Below are 25,192 nucleotides of genomic sequence, written 5' to 3'. Positions count from 1 at the left end.
GCTTTGTGGGCTAGCTGTTTCCAAAAAGAAACTCTCAGCCTACACATGTGGTACAGTTTATCAATAAGAAGATGAGTAACCATGGAAACATGTATAGTTAATAATAGTTGAAGTCTTCCTAAAAGGCGTTTTTCTTCTCTATTTTCTACAGTCTACGGCTTTTATTTACTGTTCACGCCTCAAAGCACAACAGTCAGTTTCGAAAACCGTTGCGGTTGCTCTTTCTTGCCAACAAACCAGTTATTTATATCTATATATGTTGCTGTTTAACCGCAAACTTTATCGTGCCGAGCTGTGTGTTGAAGTTAGAATAGTTGAAACTCTCCAAATTCCTTTCAGATGATGGTATTCTTGACTGTAACTGAGCTTCCTCACAAACAACACAACAAGAACAACCACAAAATGAGTAAATAAAGAAAAACTCTCCCTGAGCTATGATGCTGATGTTAGTCATATTTCCTGGTATTTGTTTTGCATTCCTCTGATCTACTTTCTTTCATAAGTCACTCGATTCATATATTTAACCTACTCCAATATCTTTCTTTTGTATTCTAAATAAATTACCTTATATATATATATATATATATATATATATTGAGTCATAGTTTTGATGACACATGACAAATTATGAAGCAAGTGAATTTATGGTGGGTTTTAATTACCCGAAACATGAGCTCATATAACTCGGAAATCATTTTAATTTGATAGCAAACACTCATAAAATGTCTGGTTTGCAATGAAATATTGCTTTCAACAGTTTTATGACTTAACAAGAAAGACTACGCTCTACCTCAATGGAAAGGCCAATCTAATGAAGGAGCTGGTATGTGTGCAAGGCTCAAGACTTTGGATTTGACAGAACCCCCATCAAAATGACCAAGAGCAGAGAGCATCCAAAGAAAACAATTTGCACCCAAATAGTGCTCAGTTTTGATGCTTAATACAGCGGAAAATTACAGAATGGTGAAAAAAATAGGAAAATCCTGCGTCTATAGAGGAATCTAATTGAAGCGAATCAATCAAACTAAGGCCAAGTGTGGACAGAATGGTGTTGAGTGTGGGCGGGGCTTAGTGGTCCAGAGCACACAGGTCAAGACTCTGTGAAATCTTCTCACACTGCCTTTCCAGCTTATGAAACACACTGAAAGGACACGTTGTCCCGAAGAAACCCAACCTCACCACCAACTCGCCCCCACCTCCCTCACTCTCCTCTGGCCGATGGTCCTGCTTAATGCACAGCAGAGTTTAGGGCTACCGACCCAATGCCAAACGCACGCGCCTGCACGCACGCACGCACAGGGACACACTCTCTCACACACACACACACACACACACACACACACACACACACACACACACACACACACACACACACACACACACACACACACACACACACACACACACACACAATTAAGGATACAGAGTAGAAGAATGTAATGCTGATGGATGCAGGGTCCCTTGATTCAAATGCTTCTGCTCTTAGGGGAAACCCTTCCTGGAAGAATCCATTTGCTGAGGGAATTAAAGAGTGATGTGATCATTTTGGATTTGTCCTTTGCAAATAGTTCATTTTAGATTGCAGGGTTTAAGGTCACTTGTCCCTTATTAAAAATTACTTTTGCATAGGGCCGACATAATGATGTGACAGAGTGTTATTATTGTAAGAAGAGAAGAATTGTTATGAGTAGTATGAAGACCAGAATGGCGAGTGTGCCAGGTAACCGCTCAGTGAGAAATGCAGAGACATACGTATACAGGTCATATACAGAATGATCACTCCGAGGATATTTAATGCAAGTTGCAGGCGTTGCACACTTAGAATCCCAGACGCACACACACACGCAACGACGCACACACACACACACACACACACACAGACACACACCACCCTCTCCTCTCCTCTCCAGACCCACTGGGAGCAGGAGGAGGAGGAAATAGATGTTCCACATATACAGTAGTTCACCGCCACAGTGCTTCATCTCTATTAAGTGATGTAAACCAATACGCTAAGTAAACCAAACACCCACTCTATCAGCACACAGCCGGCCCGGCACTGCCCCAGCGCTCTCCTCTCTCCCCCTCTCCCCTCTCCCCCGCTCTGGGTGCACTCTGTTCAGCATCGAGGTTATCAGGACCTAAAGTAGCTCATCTCGTGCGCGTTGCACCTACAGCGAGCTGGGGTGATTTAGGAGGCGCTCAGAGGACATGGGGATACGAATGTAGCGCCGTATAGCAGCAACGGTGAGGTCCAAGTTTCTCCACTCCTCTAGCAGCTGATAAATCCCACATGTTCCAGCCAGGGGGGGGGGGGGGGGAGGTAAAGCCCTGCCTTATAAAATATGTGGCAAGGAGGGAAATGGTGAAATTAAAAGCAATTGGATTTCATTTACATGATTACATATTGGTTTAATGACTGTTAGATAGTTTAGCCCCCTTGACTATTTCGGTAGAAAAGGATTTATTTATTTTGCAAAAGCCAACAGTGCTAGCAGGTAAATCGTATTTTGATTCCTTTTTCAGTTTGTTGTATGTTTTCTTAAGTTACGTTGACTTCACACGACACAGCTATGAATCATGGGAGCAGCTTGTGAGTTTGTTTAGGTGTGCATGCAGGATGTCTCGACCACCTCACAGCAACGGCCCCCCGGTGAGAAGGTGAGGGAGGAGACCTCATCCAAACACACAAGTGCTTCCTGTGCTCCTCCTCAATGGAGATGGACCCACTCCTAACCCCCGCAGGTCAACGGGAGAAGGTGACCCCAAACTCCAATAACTAACACCAGATGACAGCCGGCACAGCCAGTCACCGCGGGGGGTGCTCGAGAGAAGTGTGTGCATGTGTGTGTGTTTTTAGATGGCAAACGGTCCACATGAACAATATTTCTCGACATATAGATCCGTATAGATCCAGTAGGTGAACTACGGGGGGGCAGCAGTGACATCATGAGCCAGTTGGGGGCGATGTTCGTAACACCTGTGTCTAAAAGAAGAGATAACGTTTGTATTTCACTTAGAGTTCACTTTTCTACGATCACTCCAAACAACATTATCACTGAGCAGAATTCATCTTCATCATGTGACTACTATAAGCCAACCGTGAGATAAAATACCACCAATATATAATAGCCCCCCTCGGCATTAAAATAAATTACCTTCATATTGCTTCACATTGATATATTTATATTGCTGATTGTATCAGCATCTAAGACATTGTTTTGGGGATTTTGTTTATGCCTTTAATTTCCCTTCCGCTCACCGGCCAGATCCTAAACTTGTTATTGCTGCTCTGAGTAGGAAATTAACAAATCTCTGAGAGGAAATTGGAGTTGCAGACAGTGTTCCTTCGACCAGCAATTACATGGTGTGAATTGTGTTAAGGGATAGTATGTGTAATATTCTGTAAAATTGATTTTAGGGTATTTTACACAAATCAAGTACTATATATATATATATATATATATATATATATATATATATATATATATATATATATATATATATATATATATATATATATATAGGGTTGGTTGCAATGAAACCCTGTATATGTATTGACCGAAAAAAAACGTAGAATAAATCTTAAAATAAACAAATACATATTTATAAGTGCATAATACGAATATGTGTCTCCACAGAGAGGTGTTTACTACCAAAACTAACTAATTGATCAGTGGCCGTGCGCGGGACCGAAGCAAACAACCAGCTTGGTCACCGGATGCTGAGCAGAGGCTGTGATTGGTCCACTAATGTGGGCGTTTCCGCATTCCATGCAGTGCTGTCAGGAGAACGTGAAACTGCAGACAGTCGCGTCTCCCAAGATAATTCACCCCCAGGGACCAGCGGTCTCCAGCCAAGGACACAGGATGCCGTATATACTCATCAGTACTCAAATTCGACTGGTTCGTATCATGCATTCCTTCTGAGTTACAGATATTGTGCATCAAATTGTGTGCTATTGCAACGCTTGTGAATACGCATAAATAAAACCATTTGCTAGTAGCCGTATATCTATTCTTATTTTCATTTTGTCAACAGAATGCACCCTAACGGTGTTTAGTGAAAGCTTAGCTCAACAGGTTATGCAGTGAGCTGCTGTTTTTGTATTTTAGAAGGTTCCTTATAGATAACTTTACAGTGCTACCAGTTGCTACAGCAGTGCTGTAAACTTTCGTACAGGAGACCGGTCCAACAAATGTCGGAGACGAGGACTCAGACCCTGCTGTCATGAATTACCTGGGAGCCAGGAAAATGACCATGTTGGGGAACAATTTGTGAGTAGCCTATTGGAAATCGATACCTACGGCCAGTCCAAGGGAGGTTTGGTGGTTCTTCAAAGCTGTTCTTCAATCTGGTGCAGCCTTCCCCGTTTCAATAGAAGGCAAATTATGCAATCCATGTTCAAAGCAGGTGGGGTGACGCTATCGTTCCTATAGTCCTACATACTGCATGTATTAATCTAATTTAAAGATGAAAAGATTTGGCTTAAAGCTAAAAGTGGGCAGTATTTGTGTTTTTAAGGATGACAACTCCCTAAACGTGCACTGGAGGCCTATTTAAAGACATTTGATAAATAGAAATCCAGGCTCCTTAGTTTTCTCAGTGTGAGTCAACGTATCTCTACTTGGGCTGTCCCAAAATCTTTCTCAGAAAAAGTGAATTGTTGGGCAACAATATTTTCTCTCTTTGATTCTGGCAATTATTTGATAATAGTTGCATCCCAGAGGAGTACGGGGCAGATGTCCTGCAGAGGGTTTCTGCTGCTCCGCAGATTGGGAGTAAACCATCCCAGCTGATGAAATACAGATCAGGCAGTGTGTTGTCATTGGCAATCTGACTCAAAGGATGCTGGGAAATAAAACAAGGTGTGGGAGGAAGTGAACAAGCACACAAACAATTAACAGCGCTTGGATTTTCCCAGAGAAAGTATCCCAGAAAAGCAAATGAAACCCACCGTCCTCCCTTTGTCTCACCCCCCCCCCCCCCCCCCCCCCCCACACACACACACACACACACACACACGCTGCGCAGCACCATGATTGTGTGTGCTTCCGCCTCTCTACCTCTGTAGTTCGGAGTACCACGTGGACGAGCCCCCCCGCATGGTCCTCAACAAGCTGGAGCAGATCGGCTTCCGCGTGCTCACCATGACCGGAGTGGGACAAACCCTGGTGTGGTGCCTGCACCGAGACGCAGAGTAGCACCCCCCCCCCCCAGATATCCGTCCATGCTAGCTTCTTCACCAGCATTTCCCAAACCTTCCACCCTAAACATATACATTATATATATATATATATATATGTGTATTTCTATAATTTACACAAACATATTGATGTGTGTAAATACGTGTCAAGAGCTATTCCGTCCATACAGAAACACAAGGCCTGTGTTTTCAGATTAATCTACGTTATCCAAAAACTCAGTTGGATTTGGAAAACAATGAAAAAACAAGCTTTTTTCTTTACAATCGGCCGAGGTAGTGTGGACATGGCCTAAATACATAGTCCAGTGGGAATTGTGTCAGAAAATTGGCTGTTACTAAATTCCGATACAAACATCAGCGAGTCATGGCCACCGAGTTGGCCAGCAGAAAGGTTGGCTGCAATAATAACAGTTCCTGACACCTTACATAATTATTACACAGGCACATTGCAAACAGCTGTTGCAAATGATCACCACGCTCGCCTGCTTCTCTCCTCAAAACAAATGCAGAGTTGACGGAGGTGACGAGGATCATGGGAAATACAGTTCCCGGAATCACTAGCTTACCCAAAACTCCTGGCAGGGACTTTTAAAATGTCATCTTTGGATTTCCTTTCTGTTTTTATATCCTGTCTTCATTTCATAAAATGGATGAAAACTGGTAGAAATGTGGAAGATTAATTTCCTGGACAGAAGATTATAATAGGATTATATGTTGCTTACAGGAAAGAGTGTGCAGAACCTTGAATTCCATTTATTAGCCATTTATAGGCTGTATCTTCCAACAGCATTGCTGCTTTCAGTGTTGTATATTTTATATAGACAGATGACAATATCTGCAAACATTATTATTATATAAATGCTATGCAAATAAGTATAATTTTTTGCATTGCATTGTCCTTAAATATTTGAATGTGTTACCTATGGTTTGTTCAGATTTAGAAAATGTATTACATATGTGCTGGAATAAAGCAATGTAACACTGTTAAGAATTCCATGTTTACTTCAAGAACACATCATGACAACAAATCCCAAGAAACAGAACAGAACACAAAATCCTCAGTAAAAAATTTGAAATGCAATCAAAGAGAAAGAACAGACTTTGGTATTATCTTATCGTGTGCGTGCGGGCGCGTATGCATGTGTGTGTGGCTCACTGGGTGGCTGGCTTCATTACAGTACAAGATAAGCCAGCCTCAATCACCAATCTGGCAAGTCAGCCACACACACAGGACAGGCCAGCCAACCCAGTTCCCCTGGCTGATTGTCAGCAGCAGCAAGAGGGAACGGGTCCTGAGAATCCCCCGGCTCTGGGCCCTGATAGCTGTCACACTGAGGCTCAAACGGTTCAGCTGGGAACAACACCAATGCATCGCGCCGGTACGGAGCGCGGCTGTCATCTGGATGCACCCCTGCAACACGGCTCTAATTATTTGTTTGCATGCAGCGCGAGACACCGTGGGCTCAGGGCAGCGCTGGCACCGAGTGCGTTTCCTGTAATTGTATTTCCTCTGTTGTCACTTGGCCCGGGTTTGTGTGTTTTGGGGCTTTTTTCCCCTCCGCTCGATGCCGGGATCTGAAAAAGAAACTGGGGCTGCGCGTAAACAGAACCATCTGACCAGGGGATTTTGCAGCAGGAGGCGGAGGAGCAGATGTAGACCACCGCACCACCACCACCACCCTTACACCACCGGCACCGGTCCCCCAGCCGGACGCTGTTGTGCAACACGGGCCACAGGGGGGCAGCGCAGGCCCGGCGGGGGGAGGGGGGGGTGGGAACCGGGGACCGCGGGCTTGGATGTCCGTGAGGCTTTCCCCGCGCAACTTCCGTCAGAGCGTCGCAGCCCCGGCGTGGGACGTGACAAGGCAGGGCGGTGAGCGACCGCGGAAAGAGACACATGGTTACGCTATCGCTGCGCGCACACACAGTACATGGTTCCACTTGGGTAGAGCGACGTGCCACAGACAGACAGACAGAAAGAGGGAGGACACGGTCCCGAGAGTAGGGCTGACCGCAGGCGGTCTGGCAGTGGGCACTGGTGTGGTCTTAACTTGATGTGGCTCACACGAGGAGCACAGAGTATCTGCTTGGAATCAGTTGCATAACGCTAATGGGGAACAGCTTAGCGCAATAATAGAATAACATAATTCAGAGGAAATTCATTTAAACAGGGGGAGGGGGGGGATCACAGGGTACGTACAGAGTTACGTTTTTAAAGACACTTGATGTGTTCTGGTAGGATGGGAGTGAACTGTGAAATTAAAAACAAAAAGAGAGTATAACGGTGGTTTGCATGAAAACATGTACAGCCAATCCATTATCACTGAATACGCACCCATCCTCGTAACTTCAGACACAAGGAATATCAACATTAATGAGAATATTATTCCCCTGAAGAAAACATTGATACAACTTTGGAACTATTGAGTTATTCATCTTCACAACACAACTCAAATCAAATATCGAATTGAATATGAATTAAATGTTGTTAAATGATTGAGAGGCTCAATCAGAGAGGCTGTAAGGATGGCAACTGTGACTCCCTCATTAATGAACCCAAGAAATGTACAGTAGGATATTTAGTGTAAAAAAACAATATACCTTGTACTTTGCCGAATAATACTGACATAAATGTCAACATACAGTCTCCTGTATGTTGGCTTTGACTGGTGCTCCAACACCTGTATTGTGATGCCTGCTTTCACACTTGGAAGTGCACAACTTAGATTATTGCAATTATTGTTGTAAAAGTCAAGGTGCAGATTTGGCCTTTTGGATCTATAACAACCGTACTGGTTGTGTGCCTAGATTTGTTAACCTGATGATCCAGATGGGTGGTTACACCGAACCATCTGGGAAGTCGTCCCTGGAAAGTGTTTGGAAAAGGGCAGGCACTTTCAGAAAATGCTTGCCAGGTGATCGGATGAACCATTTGTCCATCATGCATCACGTAGATCACATAGTTCCTCGTAGGACGCTTATTGGTCCAAACACAATTGCTTGGCTTGATGCCTGGAAAGATGGAGTCTTGCGTGATCGTGAGCTAGTAAATCCAGCTGCCTCGCGAGGCAAAGTATTTGTGGTTGCACAGAGACATTACTATAAGAAAAAAGAATCGAGCAGTACATGAAATTAATAAACATTTGAATTCCTATCAATTTGGTTCAGATATTTGCCCTACTACTCTTGCACATCCTACCCCCACATCTAATTTCAAGTCTCCAAGCTTTGCAACATACTTGTATTTAATTGGTTATCTCCAATAAAAAAGGAAATTAACCACAGGTAAAGCCACAGTGTACAAAAAGAAAAGTCTGCTGAAATAATAACTGCATTGTGCAGTCTTCAAACTGTACACTCCCAGCAGCCTCCCCAATTTAGAGGAGTGCTTAAGATGGATTGTATACAAAGGGCTTCGGTAACCATCATAACCACTAGCTTTCTCTGTACCGGACACGCTCCGAAACAGAAAGAAGAAAAATGAAATTCACTTTTCATCACATGAGCCCACAGGAATTCCAATAGAACCCGTTGTGTACCTAGCGTTCCCCCGGCCACTGATTACAGTTGCTTTTTTTTTCTTCAGTTGCATGGAGCAGACATGATTTCCACATCATCACGTCGGCCCGGTCTGCGGCTTTGGAGCGCCAGACGACTCGACTCATTTGAGATCAGCTCGACGAGCCCGGTGACGAGAGAGATGACGGTTTGACGTGGCGCGCTACGGCTGAGGATAATTAGTCGTCTCGGTTTATGAGAGAACGCTACTGACACGCAAATTACACGATTGTAGCGTTTGGATGAGATCTTGTGTTGCACAGCCAATTCGTTTCATTTTTTGTCTGATAACGTCCGATCCAATCTTATGACGCTCATGGTACATGAAATGAACAAGACTAGAGCAGGAAACAAACAAGCCGAGCAGAGAACCTTGATTTTGTATGGCTCAGCTCTTGGGACCACGTCGCTGTAGACCAGTCCAGTGGTTCAGTTTGGCATGTCAGGTTTGTATCATGTCTCCTCTGATCTCCTCAATCCATTGAGGAGAAAGTGGATCATAATGACGACAATGGCTCATTAAAAACACACTGTTCTACCGTTCTGCAATAGATTTATTTCTCCCCACATTTGATAACGCTGATAAAATGTATAAACGTAAAAAAATGTACAACAAACGTCCATAAAGAGGCTTTATGCAACTAAAGCCCGAGTCCAGAGGAGGCAGAGTGGGTGTGTTTGTGTGCGAGAGGAGGAACCCGTCTCTCTCCCTGCCTGCTAGGACTTGACCTTGGCGTCTGCTTTGTCGTCCTCCTCCTGCATCTCCTCGATGAGCCGCTGGCGCTCCGCGGCCTGCCTCATCCTCATCAGCACCACGCTCTCGTAGTCGCGCTCCGTGCTAAGCGGGGCCTAGGGGGGGGGAGCACAGGGCCCAGGTTAGAGGCACAGGCCGTCATACAGACATACTTACATACATGCATACATACATACATACATACAATCACTGATGGATGAAAGCGACTTCTTTGCATCTCAACACGCACTTCTGGCTATGAATCACACTCCCTTACACAAAGTATGCCACCATTTCCCGTCTGCATGTTACATTATGAACACTTTGAACCAAATGACGCGGTACTCCTGGGGTTGAAAGACGGGGGTTGAGGTTGAGTATGCACGCACAATCGGCTAGCGTCTCATAATAGACCCTTGTGTCCTCACTAATGGTGGCTGAGTCAAGGAGCTCAGGCCAACGTGTTAATCATAAAGAAGCTTCACATCACAGAGAGGCCGGATGAGTGGTACGGTCATTGCCGTGACGATATAAATGAACCCGCCGATGGGGATGGCACCGTGGCAACAGAGTTGCGGTCCATCAGGAAGTCCAATAAACAAGGCTGCCACACACACACACACACACACACACACACACACACACACACACACACACACACACACACACACACACACACACACACACACACACACACACACACACACACACACACACACACACACACACGTGTCTGCCTCTGTGGCATAACAAGGGGTATGGGCTTTAGATCACGGCAACGAAGCGTGGACAGACAGACAGTGCTGACCCCGCTGTCACCGCGGAAACGCCAGCCTTCGCTTTCAGGAGGGAGTGTCTAAGGAGCCACGGCGGGAAGGAGGGCAGACACTCTCAGACGCTCTCCTCTCCATTACCATCCGACAGCGATGATGATGGCGTCGGCGTAGGCCTTCGGTAGGCGGTAAAGCAACAGTGACAGAATAATTTTGCTGCCTGAGGTCATTAAGCCCAAAATGAGCGCCGCGGATCAGGCTTGGCACTGGTCCTGAGCTTACTCTCTCTCTCTGTGTGTGTGTGTGTGTGTGTGTGTGTGTGTGTGTGTGTGTGTGTGTGTGTGTGTGTGTGTGTGTGTGTGTGTGTGTGTGTGTGTGTGTGTGTGTGTGTGTGTGTGTGTGTGTGTGTGTGTGTGTGTGTGTGTGAAAAAAAAAAACAGGGGCCTCATAATGTATAGCACAGACATTATACAAACAACAACCTGTTGTCCATCTAGGAGGGTATGCTCCAGGTAAATAGTAAACAGACGCAAAGTCCTTAATCCCATAGTGGGACGCAAGCTATGCACAGAATAAACCATTGATTCAAAGGATTAAATTCAGGAAACCTGCGCTGCCAAGGAAGGGTCTCTAACAAGACAGTGAGCTCTGAGAGAGAGAGAGAGAGAGAGAGAGAGAGAAAGAGAGAGAGAGAGAGAGAGAGAGAGAGAGAGAGAGAGAGAGAGAGAGAGAGAGAGAGAGAGAAAGAGAAAGAGAAAGAGAAAGAGAAAGAGAAAGAGAAAGAGAAAGAGAAAGAGAAAGAGAGAGAGAGAGAGAGAGAGAGAGAGAGCGACAGAGAGAGCGACAGAGAGAGAGAGTGACAGATAGAGTGACAGAGAGCGACACACACACACAGAGACAGAGACAGAGACAGAGAGAGAGAGCAAGAGAGACTTTGTGGATGCGATCTGCAGCATCTGGAAACCATCACTGGGACTCCGACATCCATGTGCTGCGAGACCAGGAGGTGAAGCTGGTGGAGAAGGGGGGAGGCGAGTGGACCAGAGGGGAGAAGCCAGGTCCACAAGGGGAAGTACCCCCCGCCTCCCTCTGCGTACCTCCTGCCCCTGGACGGAGGAAGGCTGCTATTATCATTCCAGTAATGTGAGCTCAAACCCTCGTCTGACACGCAACTATGAAATATCACGCGAGCGCCATTACGTAAACAAACAGCCCTCTCATCTTCAATTAAACGGGACACGAAATTGTGCATTTTCACACCCTTCGAGAACCTTTACATGCGGCCCTAGGGGGCCCTCCACCCTGGCCTCGTCCACCAACGCCCTCTCTTGGCCAGAGTCTGACATTGCATCACCAGTGAGGCTAAAGCGTAGGCATTTGGGACGAACCATTTAATGGATGCATTTGTTTTGTTAATCTCTGTTTGGTCATAGGTGGACTGCACTAGTGCTCCTACTGCAGTGTGGTTGCGGACAGTCACAGGTGCATGCTGGGAAGTGTGACGCATGGCCCCTCCTACCAGGGGACGTTTCCAAGCCCGCGGTGAAGGCCTTTAAAACATACATGTTTAGCCTGTGCATCACTCTGTAAACAAACACTGGGGTGCAGTTGCTAAACGTGTGCATGTCAGTGTGTGGGTATGCGTGTTTTCCAATAAACAATGGGGGCCAGAGAGACTAAGGAGACCGCAAAACACAAACAAGGGCCCCCCCCTAGTTCAAAGCCCGGAGAGGAAGGGAAGGAGATGGGCCCCCATGCACTCAGGATAGATCACACACACACACACACACACACACACACACACACACACACACACACACACACACACACACACACACACACACACACACACACACACACACACACACACACACACACACACACACACACACACGAGTATGAAAGGGTCTTGTGTCACGTGGCCAGGTCGCTAAAACCTTCCAGCGGGCTGTGACCCCGGGGTCAGTGATGACATCATGAGGACGATGGGGCGCCGTGAGTCAGCGAGCGCACCACACTCACACGCAGCGCGGGCCGTCGTAACACACAGGGGGCCAAGGGCCTTGTGCTCAGCTGCACATGATGCCATTGCTCACTGTGTGTGTGTGTGCGTGTGTGCATCGGTTAGTGCTAGTGAGGTTGCGAAGAGTGTTTGCACACATGCAAATCCCTTAGCGTCCAAGTTTAGACAGAGTCCCTGGTACAAATACAATCGTAAATGTTTGGGCAGGGATTTGGTTTAATCACAAACCATTCTGACTTAAAATACAGAGTATTGTAAATGAGAAGAAAATAAATGATAGAGCATCTTTCACACATCCTTCAAGTTCTTCTCCAATTTCTTTCAATACAACAGCTTGGATCAAGGTAAAAAATGTAAATCAGTTTAGTGGTTAAAGGTGGAGTAGGTGAGGTTTGAAAGTTGCAAAGAAAGTTCAGAAGAATTAACTGGCCAATAGGTGACGGATGGCTATGGCATTTCTAACTCATCGCACCCAATTTATAGCGTCTAAGTTTTAACTAGAGCACCTTTAACGATGAATGACATCACCTTTTTTATTCCGATCACTGGCTGGTAAGGGCATTCCTACAAGCATAACAGCAGCATTCAATATTTGATCAGGATTACAAAAAAAGAAGAATGAGGTCATAAATATGAGAAAAGCAAAAAAGAGGATTAGGAGACTTTGGCTCCAACCGTTTCATAAAATGTCCCAGGCAAAATAACAACACACTATAGCCTCAAAACTTTAAATCTGACAAGAACTAATGCTTAAGAAAGGAAGAGATGACATGAGAGACAATTTGATCAATGTGTGCGAGGCTGAACCTCGCGGACATCAAGTTCCTCTCAGACCAATGAAGCGATTCGATTCAAACGTAATTGGAGCTTCTTCCAAACCGTTACGGTAAGAGGCAGCCGTTAAACGGTTTGCAGCGTTGCAGTAAACATGGCACGGCCCGGGAACACGAGGTGCTAAGGGATCGCCAAGCGCTCGAAAGCGATCGGTTTGATTCCGCTTTGAACAGCATCCCGACCGAGGGGCCAAACCGAATTAAGCTGCTCTGAACCGTTCCAACAAACGTCGTTGTCCAACGGTGTTGTGCTCCACGCTATTGGTTCGCTCGAAAAACGTTGTGCCGTAATGTCGGAGGAATTTTAACACACTCTCTCTGGTTGCACTCTGGGGGTAAGTGGGCCTTGGCAGACGCGGTTTCGGGGGGACATGGATGTGAATTTAAATGTAAATGACAAAGGGAACACCCAAAATGAGATGCAGGGGGGGGGGCGAGAGAGGGGTCACCAGTGACAGTGAGTTGCCTGGCTGCCGGCTGAACCCCAGAACCACTCCATTTCCTAATCCCAGCAAAAAAAAAGAGAGGAATCGTAATGCAAACGTTGAAACGTCTGTATTCCCCGATGGCTTGCTCCGGTTACGGTACGACGGGCCCCCCTCCCCGCTGCCGTGGTGCGCCTTCATGCCATGTTTTTAAACCTTGTACCTCGTGAGGCTACCAAGTCTTTTTTTTTTCCGTTCGGATGAAGCGATAGCTCACGTACACAGGCCATCGGCGCGGCCGTCCCCAGCCAGCACCGCCTCTCGGCCAGAAGTTCACACAGCGCCGTGAGGGCGACTACAGCCACGTCTCTGCCAGTACCCTGAGAGGCTCTGCCCCCCCCCCCCCCCCCCCCAAAGTCTGCGTTGTGGTCCCGCCGGAGCTCCTAGCTTCTAACGCACTCTGGTGAGGTTAATCACAGAGTTATTTATCTGATGTGCATGTGCGGTGCGGTGTGCTTGTGTGAGTGCATTTGTTTGTGTGCATGCCAACTGAACGTGATGTATGGATGGCAAACACTTATTTTGAGATCCTTACTGGGATAGTATGAAAGTATCGTATGTGTTTGTGTGTACAAACGATGTGAGCGGTGCGTGTGTGTGTGTGTCCGTGCTCCCCTGCTAACAAAAACAAACAGGCGGTGGCGGCTAGGGGTATAGCACATGCCACACTGGAGCCAAGGTGAAATTCCTCCGTGGAGGAAAGTCAGGCATCGGGACTGGTGGAGGATTAATCATCGCTCATTATGGGAGCTGGCAGACAGAAAAAACCCAGAACGTTCTGGTCTAGCGTACTGTTTGTGTAAAGGCATGGTGAAACGCTGTATATTCGTGCCGCACGGATCTCAATCCAAACCCTTTATTTAGCTTCCTATTATTCAACCCCCCCCCCGGTGCTTTCCACAGGGGGGGTTCCATCTTTGACCTCACAGCCACAAAAGTAATTTCTTAAGGCAGAAATAACGGCGTCAGTTGAAGGTCAGTGGACACTTCAGGAGCCGGTCTGGGCCGGCGGTGTTCCAGCAGTGGGCGCGTGGTGGACAGGGTGCCACGGGGGAGGAATGCGCCCCGTGTTTACTTACATAAGCACCCGCAGGAGAGGGGCCGCCACTGACCGGCCTCCACGGACACCACAGAGGGAGAGAGGGAGTGAAGGAGGGATGGAGGGAGGGAGGGAGCAAAGGAGGGAGGGATGGAGGGAGTGAAGGAGGGAGGGAGGGATGGATGGAAGGAGGGAGGGAGGGAGGGAGGGAGGGAGGGAGGGAGGGAGGGAGCAAAGGAGGGAGGGATGGAGGGAGTGAAGGAGGGAGGGAGGGATGGATGGATGGAAGGAGGGAGGGAGGGAGGGAGGGAGGGAGGGAGGGAGGGAGGGAGGGAGGGAGTGAAGGAGGGAGGGAGTGAAGGAGGGAGGGAGGGAGTGAAGGAGGGAGGGAGGGAGTGAAGGAGGGAGGGATGGATGGATGGAAGGAGGGAGGGAGGGAGGGAAGGAGGGAGGGAGGGAGGGAGGGAGGGAGGGAGGGAGGGAGGGAGGGAGGGAGGGAGGGAGGGAGACACATTGCTCTTGGAAGCGTTTAAAGAAAACAAACAGGGAGAAAAGGCAGTGGAGATTTGAACCCCCAGCGCCCTGGCATTTCTCTCCCTGATGGATGAGCGCTGGGTTCCGGGAACAGAGATGTTGGGGTTTGGCCTGCACTTTTGATATCTCACAATGCAATGGAATTGTGTATTTCACATCACAGCCTTAAGGCGGAGGAAAGAAAATGTGTCTGATTGCAAAAGCCCTCTTATTAAAGCAGAGGGGTCGTGGAGAAAGTGCCGTCTAACCCGTGGACATGCCAAAATAAGTTATGGGAGAAAAAATAACAAAATGATGGTCTTCCAAACATGTGTGATTCACAAACGTGAAATGTCTGCTCCCAGTGGTGTGTGTGCGTGTGTGTGTTCACTGCTTCAGTATGTTAGTATCCTCATTTCAAAGTCCACAGCTTAATGTGGGGAATTTAAACTCCACTCTTTAAAGGAATCTAAATATTACAATTGTGATTAGGAGCACCAAGAGACCAAATGAAAAGGCTAAACTATTAAGGCTTATTATTAATTATTTAACAAATAATGATCAATTTCAAGACGACAGAACTGCAAATTAGTTGCATAAACCTCCAGACTACTATTACACATCGATGCCTTCAAGCGATGCCGTTGAAGCTGTGAGCGGTGGATCCTGAGATTTTAAATGCCACCTGGATTTGAGTTTAGTCTGGCCTGTCACGGTGCTATTACGCAACCCAATGTCTGGAGATAATTCAGCAAGCGCTTTAGAAACCAGACAAACGCCCACATAAGAGTCATCCATGAATTGAAAGGCTGACGACATTAGTTGAGATCGACGATTGATTGAAGGTGATGCAGATTGCGGTCAAGGTGGGTGAGTCAACGTCACGACTGTAAAGGGAGGAAGTCGTTCCGGTGACGGTAAAAGGTACCACGTCGTCACACAGACAACCGGCTCACCTCGATTCACTCTTTGTTTACCTTCTCTTGATCTTAAGATATTCTCATTCGCCTAAAACGTCTGATGGAACCTGACAGAAGTCGAAGTCTGTAGGCTTGTCGAGTCTTGACCGAATAACATTTTCCATATGAGTGGACAGACAAAACATTGCTTTTTGTAAACTGCTCGCTGTCTTAAGGGCTCAAGAAATAAAATGATGCTGGGGGGGACGGGAAGAACTCAGTAGAGAACACACAACAAAGAGGCCGAGAAAATGATCCACCATATCCTCACTCCGGACCGCTGGCACTCCAAACCCATATCTGGAAACACTTTTTCTAAAACAACGCAACAACAAAAAACATGCAGCATCCTAGGTATTTCCTTGCGTCTGGAATCGCCAGAGCGACCGCAGTCACCCCCTGCAGTTTGGTGATTGAGGAAGCCCAGTGGAAGCCCGCACTCCAGACACGGAGGCCGAGCCAAAGACATCTCCCTCAACCCCCAGGGCTGGATGTCATAAACAAGGCAGAGGCATGAGCGCCGCTCCCGCCCCCTTCACCCACACACAGGAAGGCCCCGACGTCGTGTTCTACGAGAGCGTCGCATTGCCTTTGCTCAGGGTTCCTCCAACATGGCGCGCCCGAGACAAGCTGTGGCTGCCGCCGCCGCCAACAACAGGGCGGTTGTGCAGATGCGCGGAGACGGTTGGCCATGTTACACTCCACTGCTGCACGTCTGCTTTAGGTTAGCGCGGCGATCGTGTGCCTGTGTGCGTGAGTAATTGTGCCCGTTTGAAAGGGTTGGGAGGAGGTAATCAGAGAGGGAGCGCTGTGAGCTCCCCGACGCTCGGCGGACGACCTCAAGAGAGGCGAGGTGAAGCAGTCCAGACTGGGAAGGGGATGGGGGTAGCAGAAGCACGTACTGCGCACTGCCTGGAACACACTTCTTAGACGGGAAGAAAACTAAAAAAATTAATGGTTTACGGTAAGAGCTGAACAAAGACTAAAAGAACATGGCTATATAATCGATTGGGACAAAGAACGGAGATGATTAATTAGACAGGGGTCAAGAACACAAACAACTGCGGGATCAAAGGCACATGTGATGGCTGAGAGACTTGAGAGAAATAATAAATCCCGTAATCACAAGACAAATGTAAAAAGCGCACACATTCGGGAACACCACATCCCGCTCTTTGACTCACTTTTTAATCACCAGTATCAGTGCAGCATTCCAAGGACAAAAGCTGTGCATGTCGGAGGTGTGGGAATTGCAGGGCGCTAACAAGTTATCTTCCTTGTGAAACCCAACTTGCCCACACATGCATGTCTGTGGCTGACAGGCTGCTGGGACTGCATAGCGAGCCTATAGGGCTCCAGTGAGGCATACGCACCGGCAGTGGTGGCCTGCGGGCGGGGGGGAGGAGGGCTTTAGACAAGCCTACATGGGGCAGGAAATCAGGAAATGGGCAGAGAAGAGGGACAATGACATGGAGATTACGTGATCAGTTAACCCCCGCTGCTAGCTAGTCCCCCTTGCGTTTGATGACGCTTCTCATAACTTCCTGCTACACGCACACACAAACACACACACACACACACACACACACACACACAGACACACACAAGCCCCGAAACAGGAACACACATGCACTCCCTCTCTCAGTCAAACACGCGCCTTACCTCTGCGGAGTCAGCCTACAACCCCCTGCGCTCTCAAGTGCAAACAAACTACACCTCGCTAAATTAGCTTTGCAAATCGCCTTTTCTCTGCCAGGGGATCACCAGTGTCACAGGCTGTGAACCAATGTGGAACCGGCTCCCGAACAGGTTTTTCCTCAGTTTCTTTCTCTCTTTCTGTGTCATTTGCTCTTCCTCTCCCTCCCATCGTTCCTCAGGTAGTTGATGCTGTCACCCAATCCAACTGCCGGCGACTCCCAGCCCTCACAGTGACTCAACGTGCGACTCACGGAGCAAAGAGGAGATGACATCATCGACTGGCTGGCTGGCAAACAGCCACCAGAGAACCTCAGGCTTCACCTGACTGCCTTGGGCCTCCTGTTCTCTGACCTCGCCTGGTTAATCTGTCAGTGTAAAGGAAGGACCCTTTTCACACCTGCGGAGAGCTCCTCACTGAAGCACTGGACCGGGAAAGCCTTTGAGGACAAGGCGACAGTGGCATTGGGGTCGGATACAGAGCGGCTTCATCTGAAAGGATTGAGTGTGGTGAAGGGAAGAGGTTCAGGCCGACTTGATTATCCTGAAGAACTATTTTATTTTTGACAGTTGGAGTTCTTCTCTGGCTCTCGTGTTTACGGAAGGCGCCGTCTCCAGAGACTCCATTTTTGTGTCGGGGTTGAAGCACCATGATCTTCCCTAGCTGTTGAACAAGCCTTATCATGTCACAAAGGATCCTATCGGCTTTACAAGCAGCAGTCAGAGCGTAGCTTTTCCGAGCTGCCTGTTTGTGTGGGTGTCAAAAGAGTCTGGTTGTTACGCCAAAAGAAAGGTAAGCACGATCGTTCCTCTGTGGTCGACTAGGATTCAAAGAGTGACAAATTCTTAGTCCTTTCAAATCATACGTTGTTTTGTGGACAGTTGATGGGAACATATTTGTCTGGATATTGGGCCTTCTCCTAGTAGAACCGGGAAGGCTGTATTAAAAAAAAAGCTTTGTTGGAATCCTTTCATTTTAAACCGGGACACGTTTTCCCATTTTTTTCCTGAATATGATCCTTGTGGCTTAATTTCTAGTGCTCCTCCTTGGCCAAACTGACATGTTTGGAAAGGAATGCTGTTGTGTCCACATTCCCGGACCTCCCGCTGCTACTAAAGTACCGATAAAACCTTTACGGGCCAACAAAACATGTTTGCCGTAGTGCCTTACAAATTTACGGAGTGAGTGTTTCAAGTCACGAACACAGATCTTAATGTGGGCAGAGCTGTTTGTGAGACTGTAAAATGTACAGAGACCGCTCATATCATCCAATTGACATGCCAGCGTTGATAAACCAAGTTGTGGGCTACTTAATACAATTTATACAGCTCACGAAATGCAAAGAATAACTTGAATCACATTATGATTCTAGCAAAGGTAATTTAGTAAAAGTATTACTTTTAAAATGAACGCATGCATATCCTCTGAAGTTCTATGGTAGTGCCAAAAATAAATATTTTAAGATTCATTGCTTACATTCATTGTCGATATTAAGCTCCTTAAAAAAAATTATTTGAGTTTTCATTGAAAAATAATATTACTGTTTGGGGAAGCACTGTTGTCGAAATCAGAAAAAGGCGTTCCATATTGAATTAATTTAGGTCCTTTGTGTATAACTGCAACTCTCACACTACAACAAACCTTTCTTGGCATAAATACGTTTGAGCATTGAAGTCACATGGCCCTGAATTTGAAAGATTAAAAACAGAACCAAAGCAAAATATAAAGGGTCCAAGTAATACAGTTGTTTTGTGAGAAGTGTTCCGGAAATCAGAGGTCCAATTGACAGCTTCGTCACAGACCACATTTGCTTTACTGGAAATAAGGATCTGAAAACTAACCATTAGGTGGGTATGGCCCTAAGCATGTGTTGGAACACGGCCCGCCCGAGGAGCCAAATATTGATGAATTACATTTAAAGTGGAGCAGGTGCACTATATGCAACGCTATTATTTTGGATGCATTGTTAATTCAAATCAAATGTCTCTCTAACACAAACCATCCTTTTTTGCTTTCTCTTCTTTTAGTTGAAGACGAGATGCTCTTAGGATTTACCTCTTTGTGAGAGCCACACATTGATCGACAGACGATTGGAGCAGGAAATAAAGACAAATACGTCCTTCAAACACTAACTTTTTTAAGTGTATCACAACAAAGCTTGCCAAGATGCCACTAAGGACCACTTTTCGGAAGCAGTATTCAGGGAGATGGAGATTGAACTCAAAGCACCGGGAGGTGTTGTCCGTCAACATGATCAGCCTACCCTTGGCCGATTTCCGGCACGTCTCCCACATTGGAAACAACGCCCACACGGACAGCTTTGGGGACCTTTCCTTCTTAAAAAAGGGCCACAGCCTCCTCTTAAAAAGCTCTCAAAGTGAGCAGAACCTCTTTCTGGCCTGCTCGCCGCCCCCCAAGCCCCCTCGCCTCAACCTGGACGAGGAGGCCCCTGGGAACCCGGGGTGGGACGGGGCACGCCATGCCCCCCAGAAGAGGAAGAAGTGCAGCTCTCTGCCCCTGCTGGACACCGAGGAGATGGAGGAGGAGATGGACGGCATGATGGAGTACCAGCACAGGGCCTCCAACCTGAGGCACAGTCCCAGCCAAGGCAGCCTGAGCTCAGAGCGCGACAGGGACTCCAGCGCCACCTGTTCGGAGGATGTGGCCAGTCAGCCGAAGGAGGAGGATAGCAGCCTCTCCTTCAGCCTGGATCTTGGTCCTTCTATCCTTGATGATGTTCTCCGGGTGATGGAGAATCTGCACCATTGATGGAGAGGACTATTTCTTTAATGTATTTGTCCTATCAGTGTGATTCGATGTCGCTGTACAAACTGAATGTATCTATCTAATATTTTGGGATAATGTCAGATTCTAATAATGGAATGTTTTTTTTTCCCATTTCAAAGTAAAGGACTTTATGAACAAAAAGTCCACCGCACAGAAGTCGCTCTGGTTCTGGTATAGAGTTTTGCCCTTCCAGAGCAGACTGTGGACAATTTATGTTACCCTAGGATGAATAAACCACATGTTACATGGCTGCAGCTTAGTGTATGTGAAGCAAGCGTGCAAAGAAAAAGCATTAACTTTAACGCAAGAAATGGTGCAAAAGAATGCATACTTGTGGACCAACAACATTGGTGGAACTAGTGTGATCTTGTATCGTAAAACCTATAATAATCACTGGTTGTGAGATCCGACTAGGTGCAACTGCCAAATGCACATCAGGTGTGGGGTTTCCCCAGGGGGGGGAGGGTCCAAGGGCCAGGCCCAGGCAGCAGAAACAAGTCTACACAAAACAGAGTCTGCGGTCTATTTGTTGTCGTTGTCTGTGATCCTCAGAACTGTTCAAACATAAACCCAATCACCCGTGGAGACGTGAGCTCAAACAAATAATAAAAAGTTAATGTTCTTCTAACATAACCCGCTACAGCGGAAGAGGCTGTTAATAGGTGAGCTCCTTTATTCATCACCTCCAGCCCGTCTGCACAGAGCCAAGAGGATTGTTGTGACTCCAGGCTGTCATTTTTAAGTAACCGTAGGAAGCATGCGGACGGAATGCGAGGCCCACGAGTGATGTCTTTTTCTCTCGGCGTCCTTGCCATTCCAACGTGTGCCTGGGGCAATTACTCCTCTGCACGCACCCCAGAGGCCCCACTCAAAGGTAGACCAAGGTACCCCCCCCCAGTTTCCAACCTCAACAACACAGTGAAAACAAACATTTACCTCTGCTTCCAATAAAAGGCAGCTGCTGGTGGCAGCTCGGGCCTCAACCCAAACCAGGCCTCAGGCCCAAGACCTGAGGCAAAAAGAAAAATATCAAGAAGGCTGTTTTCTTAGCTGTGAGTCGGTGTCCCATGCTCTTGTGAGTGGCACGAGAGAGGGAAAGTGGTAAGGGGTAATGCGATACTTCCACATGTGCAGGGGGCCGTGGTGGGAGGGAGACCAGAGACATCCATTGCTACAAGCAGGATCTCTGATGAGGGATTAAACACTACCTGCTGAACAAACACCACCAAAATAAAAAAAGGATGGATTCACGCACGCACATGTGAAAGGACGGGCATTCAGAGGCCCTTTTGCCTTATCGACACCCGACGTGCAGACTTTTCAGTCGATTCAGGTGCAGAATCGGCCAGACCCTTAGCACAGACAGTGATGGAGACTGTTCCCGAGGAGCTGTCACGACAGCCGCATGCAGTGTTAGTTCCCTCCTGGGGTCTTGTCGAAAGACCCACCCCCAGTGGTGCGCCCCCCTGATGGAGGTCAAGTGACAGACTTGGATTTGATGCAAAACCCAATGGACACATTTGTTGGTGTGTTTGTACTTTACATCTCTCTATCGCTCCATGAACCGAATTCTGCTCGTTGTACTTTTTTCTTTTACCCATAACCCGTTGGGAACATTCCTGCATTTGAATCTGTACCACTTTTATATTTTTGAAAATAAAGAAAACAATCTTTCGAATTCCAAGATATGTGGTTTTGGGGAAGGAGCTGTTTTGAACAATATTTTAGAGACCTCGTCTCCTGTTGTTTACATAAGCTGTGTGCTCGACTGACATTAGCTTGGACTTCTAACACTGAGTTGCTTCTAAGCATGTCCTAGGATTTGTAGTAAAGCTACAAGCCCCGGATTGGTAGAAATGTGGCTGGCTTGCCCTTTAGTGCACTCAGATATCTAGGAGGTGGCGTTCAATGACAAACTAGGGTGTGGCTGGACTGTTTATTCACACTACAACTCACCACTCCTCCTACAATGTCTCGACAGACTTGTTCTGGATGAATGAAACCTGACAGTTATTCAAATTGTCCGACATGTCTACACCTGTAAGAGAACGTGTACCTGTTAAACGGCTCAAATCAATAGCTGTAAGCATTTTCACTTCAAAAGTTAATTGCCTGATATATGCCATTTCTACATAAAAACAAATATGAAAGATTGTCGTTTTTCAAAAAACCTATATACCGGTAAATATTTTAAATGCAAAGTATGTCAAATGAACAAATGAAAGTCATGAAATTATGGTAATTCTGTTTATGTATTCACATGAATGGAATAATGTTTCATCAAATTCACTTTTTATTCTTCTTTACAAATGTCATAGGTGTAAACCGATATAGCCAGCCTATGTGTGCTAAACCTATGGTTGTAACAAGAGGAGATGGCGACATAAGACGGACGGAAATCTTTGGCTCCACGGCCACGATAATCACCACATGATTCAACAAGACACCTCTTTGAGTGATGAAGAATAAGAATGAGGTGATGAAGAATAAGGGCACAAATAATCAACCTTTGATGTTGTTGTTGGATAGACTGTCAAAGTATTTTAGACTGTGGAGCATCGCAGTTGAAAATCACATCTGGCATTCACTTTTGGCCCAAATGTGCAATCATTGATAACCTTATCCTCCTGTGAATACATCTGGCAGCACGGCTTAATGCTCAACTATGCAGCAAAGAGCTACAGTATTCACACACGCTCTTTTAATGAATCCAATAATATCTCTAATGTCAAGACATATTATTTAACTAGGTTTCTCTCTCATTTTATAATGTGTTTAAGAGGCCTAGCCAAAACAACACTGCCATTCCTTTCACACGATATGCGTGATGAAACATATCATAAGACCTCGAGGAACCGCAAACCGTAAAAAACATTTTTCCACCCCATAATCACAACATGCATTCGACATCCCACGACTGAACCGAAAACGTGTCAGAGAGGTTTTCACTGTACAGGGCTATCCATCGTGATTCACTGTACACAACATTTTTCGTTTAGAGAGACAAATCTTGGCTTTGCTCTGCCAAAAAAAACTGCCTAACTGTCCCGCACACATGACTTATCCCCACGTTCTTCCGTGTTCAACCCTCAACGGGGCAAAGGGAGACTATGTGGGAGCCCACCGCTTTTTCATCAGCGTCGTCAACAGGGCCAGCAGAGGCTGCTAGGTCGCCGCACATAGATCATCGACACCAGACGAGCGTTTCAGTATTTGGGCCAGCGTTTCGACGTGCCTACGTGAGTTCCCTTTTATTTTAGGACTCCTGAGCTGATCCACATGCTGGGGGAAACCATTCCAGTGGAGCTGATCCGCTACATCTGGTTTGTGTCGTGACACGGATGTGATGACTCTGCCTCTGGGTGGAAGGAGCAGGCCTGCCAGTGGCAGACTTAAAACAGTAGTTTACAGTGCAGGCTGCCGCTCCGTGAACCCGGGAGTGCGTGCCGCGTGCGGTGATTCACCAACCCACGTTGTCGCAATCACAACGGCGGAAATGACAATGCTTTGAGTCGCCGTCGCTGTATCTCAAAAGACACCCATGAAAATAAAACACATTCATGCCATAATACATAACACAAACAAGTACCAAAAGACTAGAAAGCAGTCTGGTGAAGCTCAAGCCTCACACGCACCTCCAGACTTGGAGGGAGCGGCTTGGTTAGTGAAAATACCTAGAAAGAGGAAATCTGTTCCAAATCCTAGCCGTACGAGCCGCATTCACAGAGAGCTAAAAAGGAAGCGGATCCCCGGTGTTAAACGGGGGGGGGGGGGGGGCTTACACGTCTACTGGACATCTCCCCAGCCTCGCTGCTATGAGGGATGTCCGAGGTGCTGGAGCAGGGAGGGGGGGGGTCCCCCTATCAATTATGAAACCCTGCAGAAGAGATGGGGCTGAGATCATGCGTGGGCGTCTGCGTACGTGTGTGTCTTTGGCTGGCCGCGGTGAGGCCCTGACCCCCTCAGCGCTGGGGCTGGATGGATAAGGATACGAAGGCTGGGTCCACTCCCTCAGCGCCTGCTATGTGATTGCAGCTGGCGGGGTTAGGGGGGGTAGGGTGAGTGGGTGCGGGTTCGGCCAGAGAATAGATGAGGTTGCGCTGCTCTCGGTTACAGACTTTCTAGGGACGAGACACCCTTTCCCTCCAGAGTGGTCATTCCCGGTTCTCCCCTGCTCTCCGCTGAGCTGAGACCAGGTGTAGATTGTTATTATTATCAATTATATCCACACTGGATCTGGTATTATGTCATGCGGAGGCCTCCTGAGCGGGTGCGTTCATGTACTTGGCTAATGTGAAAATTAGCCTGCCGAAGTCAAAGTCGTGTTTCCATTCCCAAACCCGGCGAGCAAGAGACGCAGCCCGAGACCGAGATGAAGCAATCCGCAGCAGATATCTGAGAATCTAACTCGCTTACTGTGATAACATTTAATCAGATTAGCGGGACAATTCCCAGCGTGCGGCCTGGGAGGCCCGTGAGGTCGGCCCCGACAGAGGGCGTCCGAGACAGGGACACCACTCTGAGGGTCCGGCTATTGGTGGGGGGGGAGGGGGGGGGTTCACCAGCAGTTCTCACATAAGTGTGGGGAGG

General features: G+C 47.2%; 3 protein-coding genes across 3 annotated transcripts in view; 2 read left to right on the top strand and 1 right to left on the bottom strand.

Moving 5' to 3' along the window:
• Positions 1 to 3,760: 3,760 nt before the first annotated feature.
• On the top strand, positions 3,761 to 6,263 carry gchfr (GTP cyclohydrolase I feedback regulator). The gene is made up of 3 exons (XM_056591246.1): positions 3,761 to 3,902; positions 4,180 to 4,274; positions 5,072 to 6,263. Exons 1-3 carry the CDS (start codon positions 3,771 to 3,773, stop codon positions 5,199 to 5,201), a joined length of 357 nt encoding a protein of 118 aa, XP_056447221.1. The 5' UTR covers positions 3,761 to 3,770; the 3' UTR covers positions 5,202 to 6,263.
• Positions 6,264 to 7,037: 774 nt separating this feature from the next.
• dnajc17 (DnaJ (Hsp40) homolog, subfamily C, member 17) overlaps positions 7,038 to 25,192 on the bottom strand; it is a 34,435-nt gene continuing 16,280 nt past the window's right edge. The window contains exon 11 of the mRNA XM_056590365.1: positions 7,038 to 9,610. Within this exon, the coding sequence (XP_056446340.1) occupies positions 9,479 to 9,610 (132 nt within the window). The 3' untranslated portion in view covers positions 7,038 to 9,478. The remainder of the gene's footprint in view (positions 9,611 to 25,192) is intronic.
• Positions 17,850 to 23,447, top strand: LOC130382555 (cdc42 effector protein 3). Its single transcript, XM_056590366.1, has 2 exons — positions 17,850 to 18,607; positions 19,843 to 23,447. Exon 2 carries the CDS (start codon positions 19,982 to 19,984, stop codon positions 20,582 to 20,584), a length of 603 nt encoding a protein of 200 aa, XP_056446341.1. The 5' UTR covers positions 17,850 to 18,607; positions 19,843 to 19,981; the 3' UTR covers positions 20,585 to 23,447.

The sequence above is a fragment of the Gadus chalcogrammus genome, chromosome 5 (assembly GCF_026213295.1).
Source record: "Gadus chalcogrammus isolate NIFS_2021 chromosome 5, NIFS_Gcha_1.0, whole genome shotgun sequence".
In the NCBI taxonomy this organism is placed as follows: Eukaryota; Metazoa; Chordata; class Actinopteri; order Gadiformes; family Gadidae; genus Gadus; species Gadus chalcogrammus.
Note: the sequence above shows the minus strand (reverse complement) of the source record. Positions and strands in the feature narration are given on the sequence as shown.

Coding starts and splice junctions, on each gene's coding strand:
- gchfr (XM_056591246.1), top strand. CDS start 3,771: ATGCAGTGCTGTCAGGAGAACGTGAAACTGCAGACAGTCGCGTCTCCC. Junction 3,903..4,179: donor TCAGTACTCAAATTCGACTG/GTTCGTATCATG, acceptor ACTTTCGTACAG/GAGACCGGTCCAACAAATGT. Junction 4,275..5,071: donor ACCATGTTGGGGAACAATTT/GTGAGTAGCCTA, acceptor CTACCTCTGTAG/TTCGGAGTACCACGTGGACG.
- LOC130382555 (XM_056590366.1), top strand. CDS start 19,982: ATGCCACTAAGGACCACTTTTCGGAAGCAGTATTCAGGGAGATGGAGA.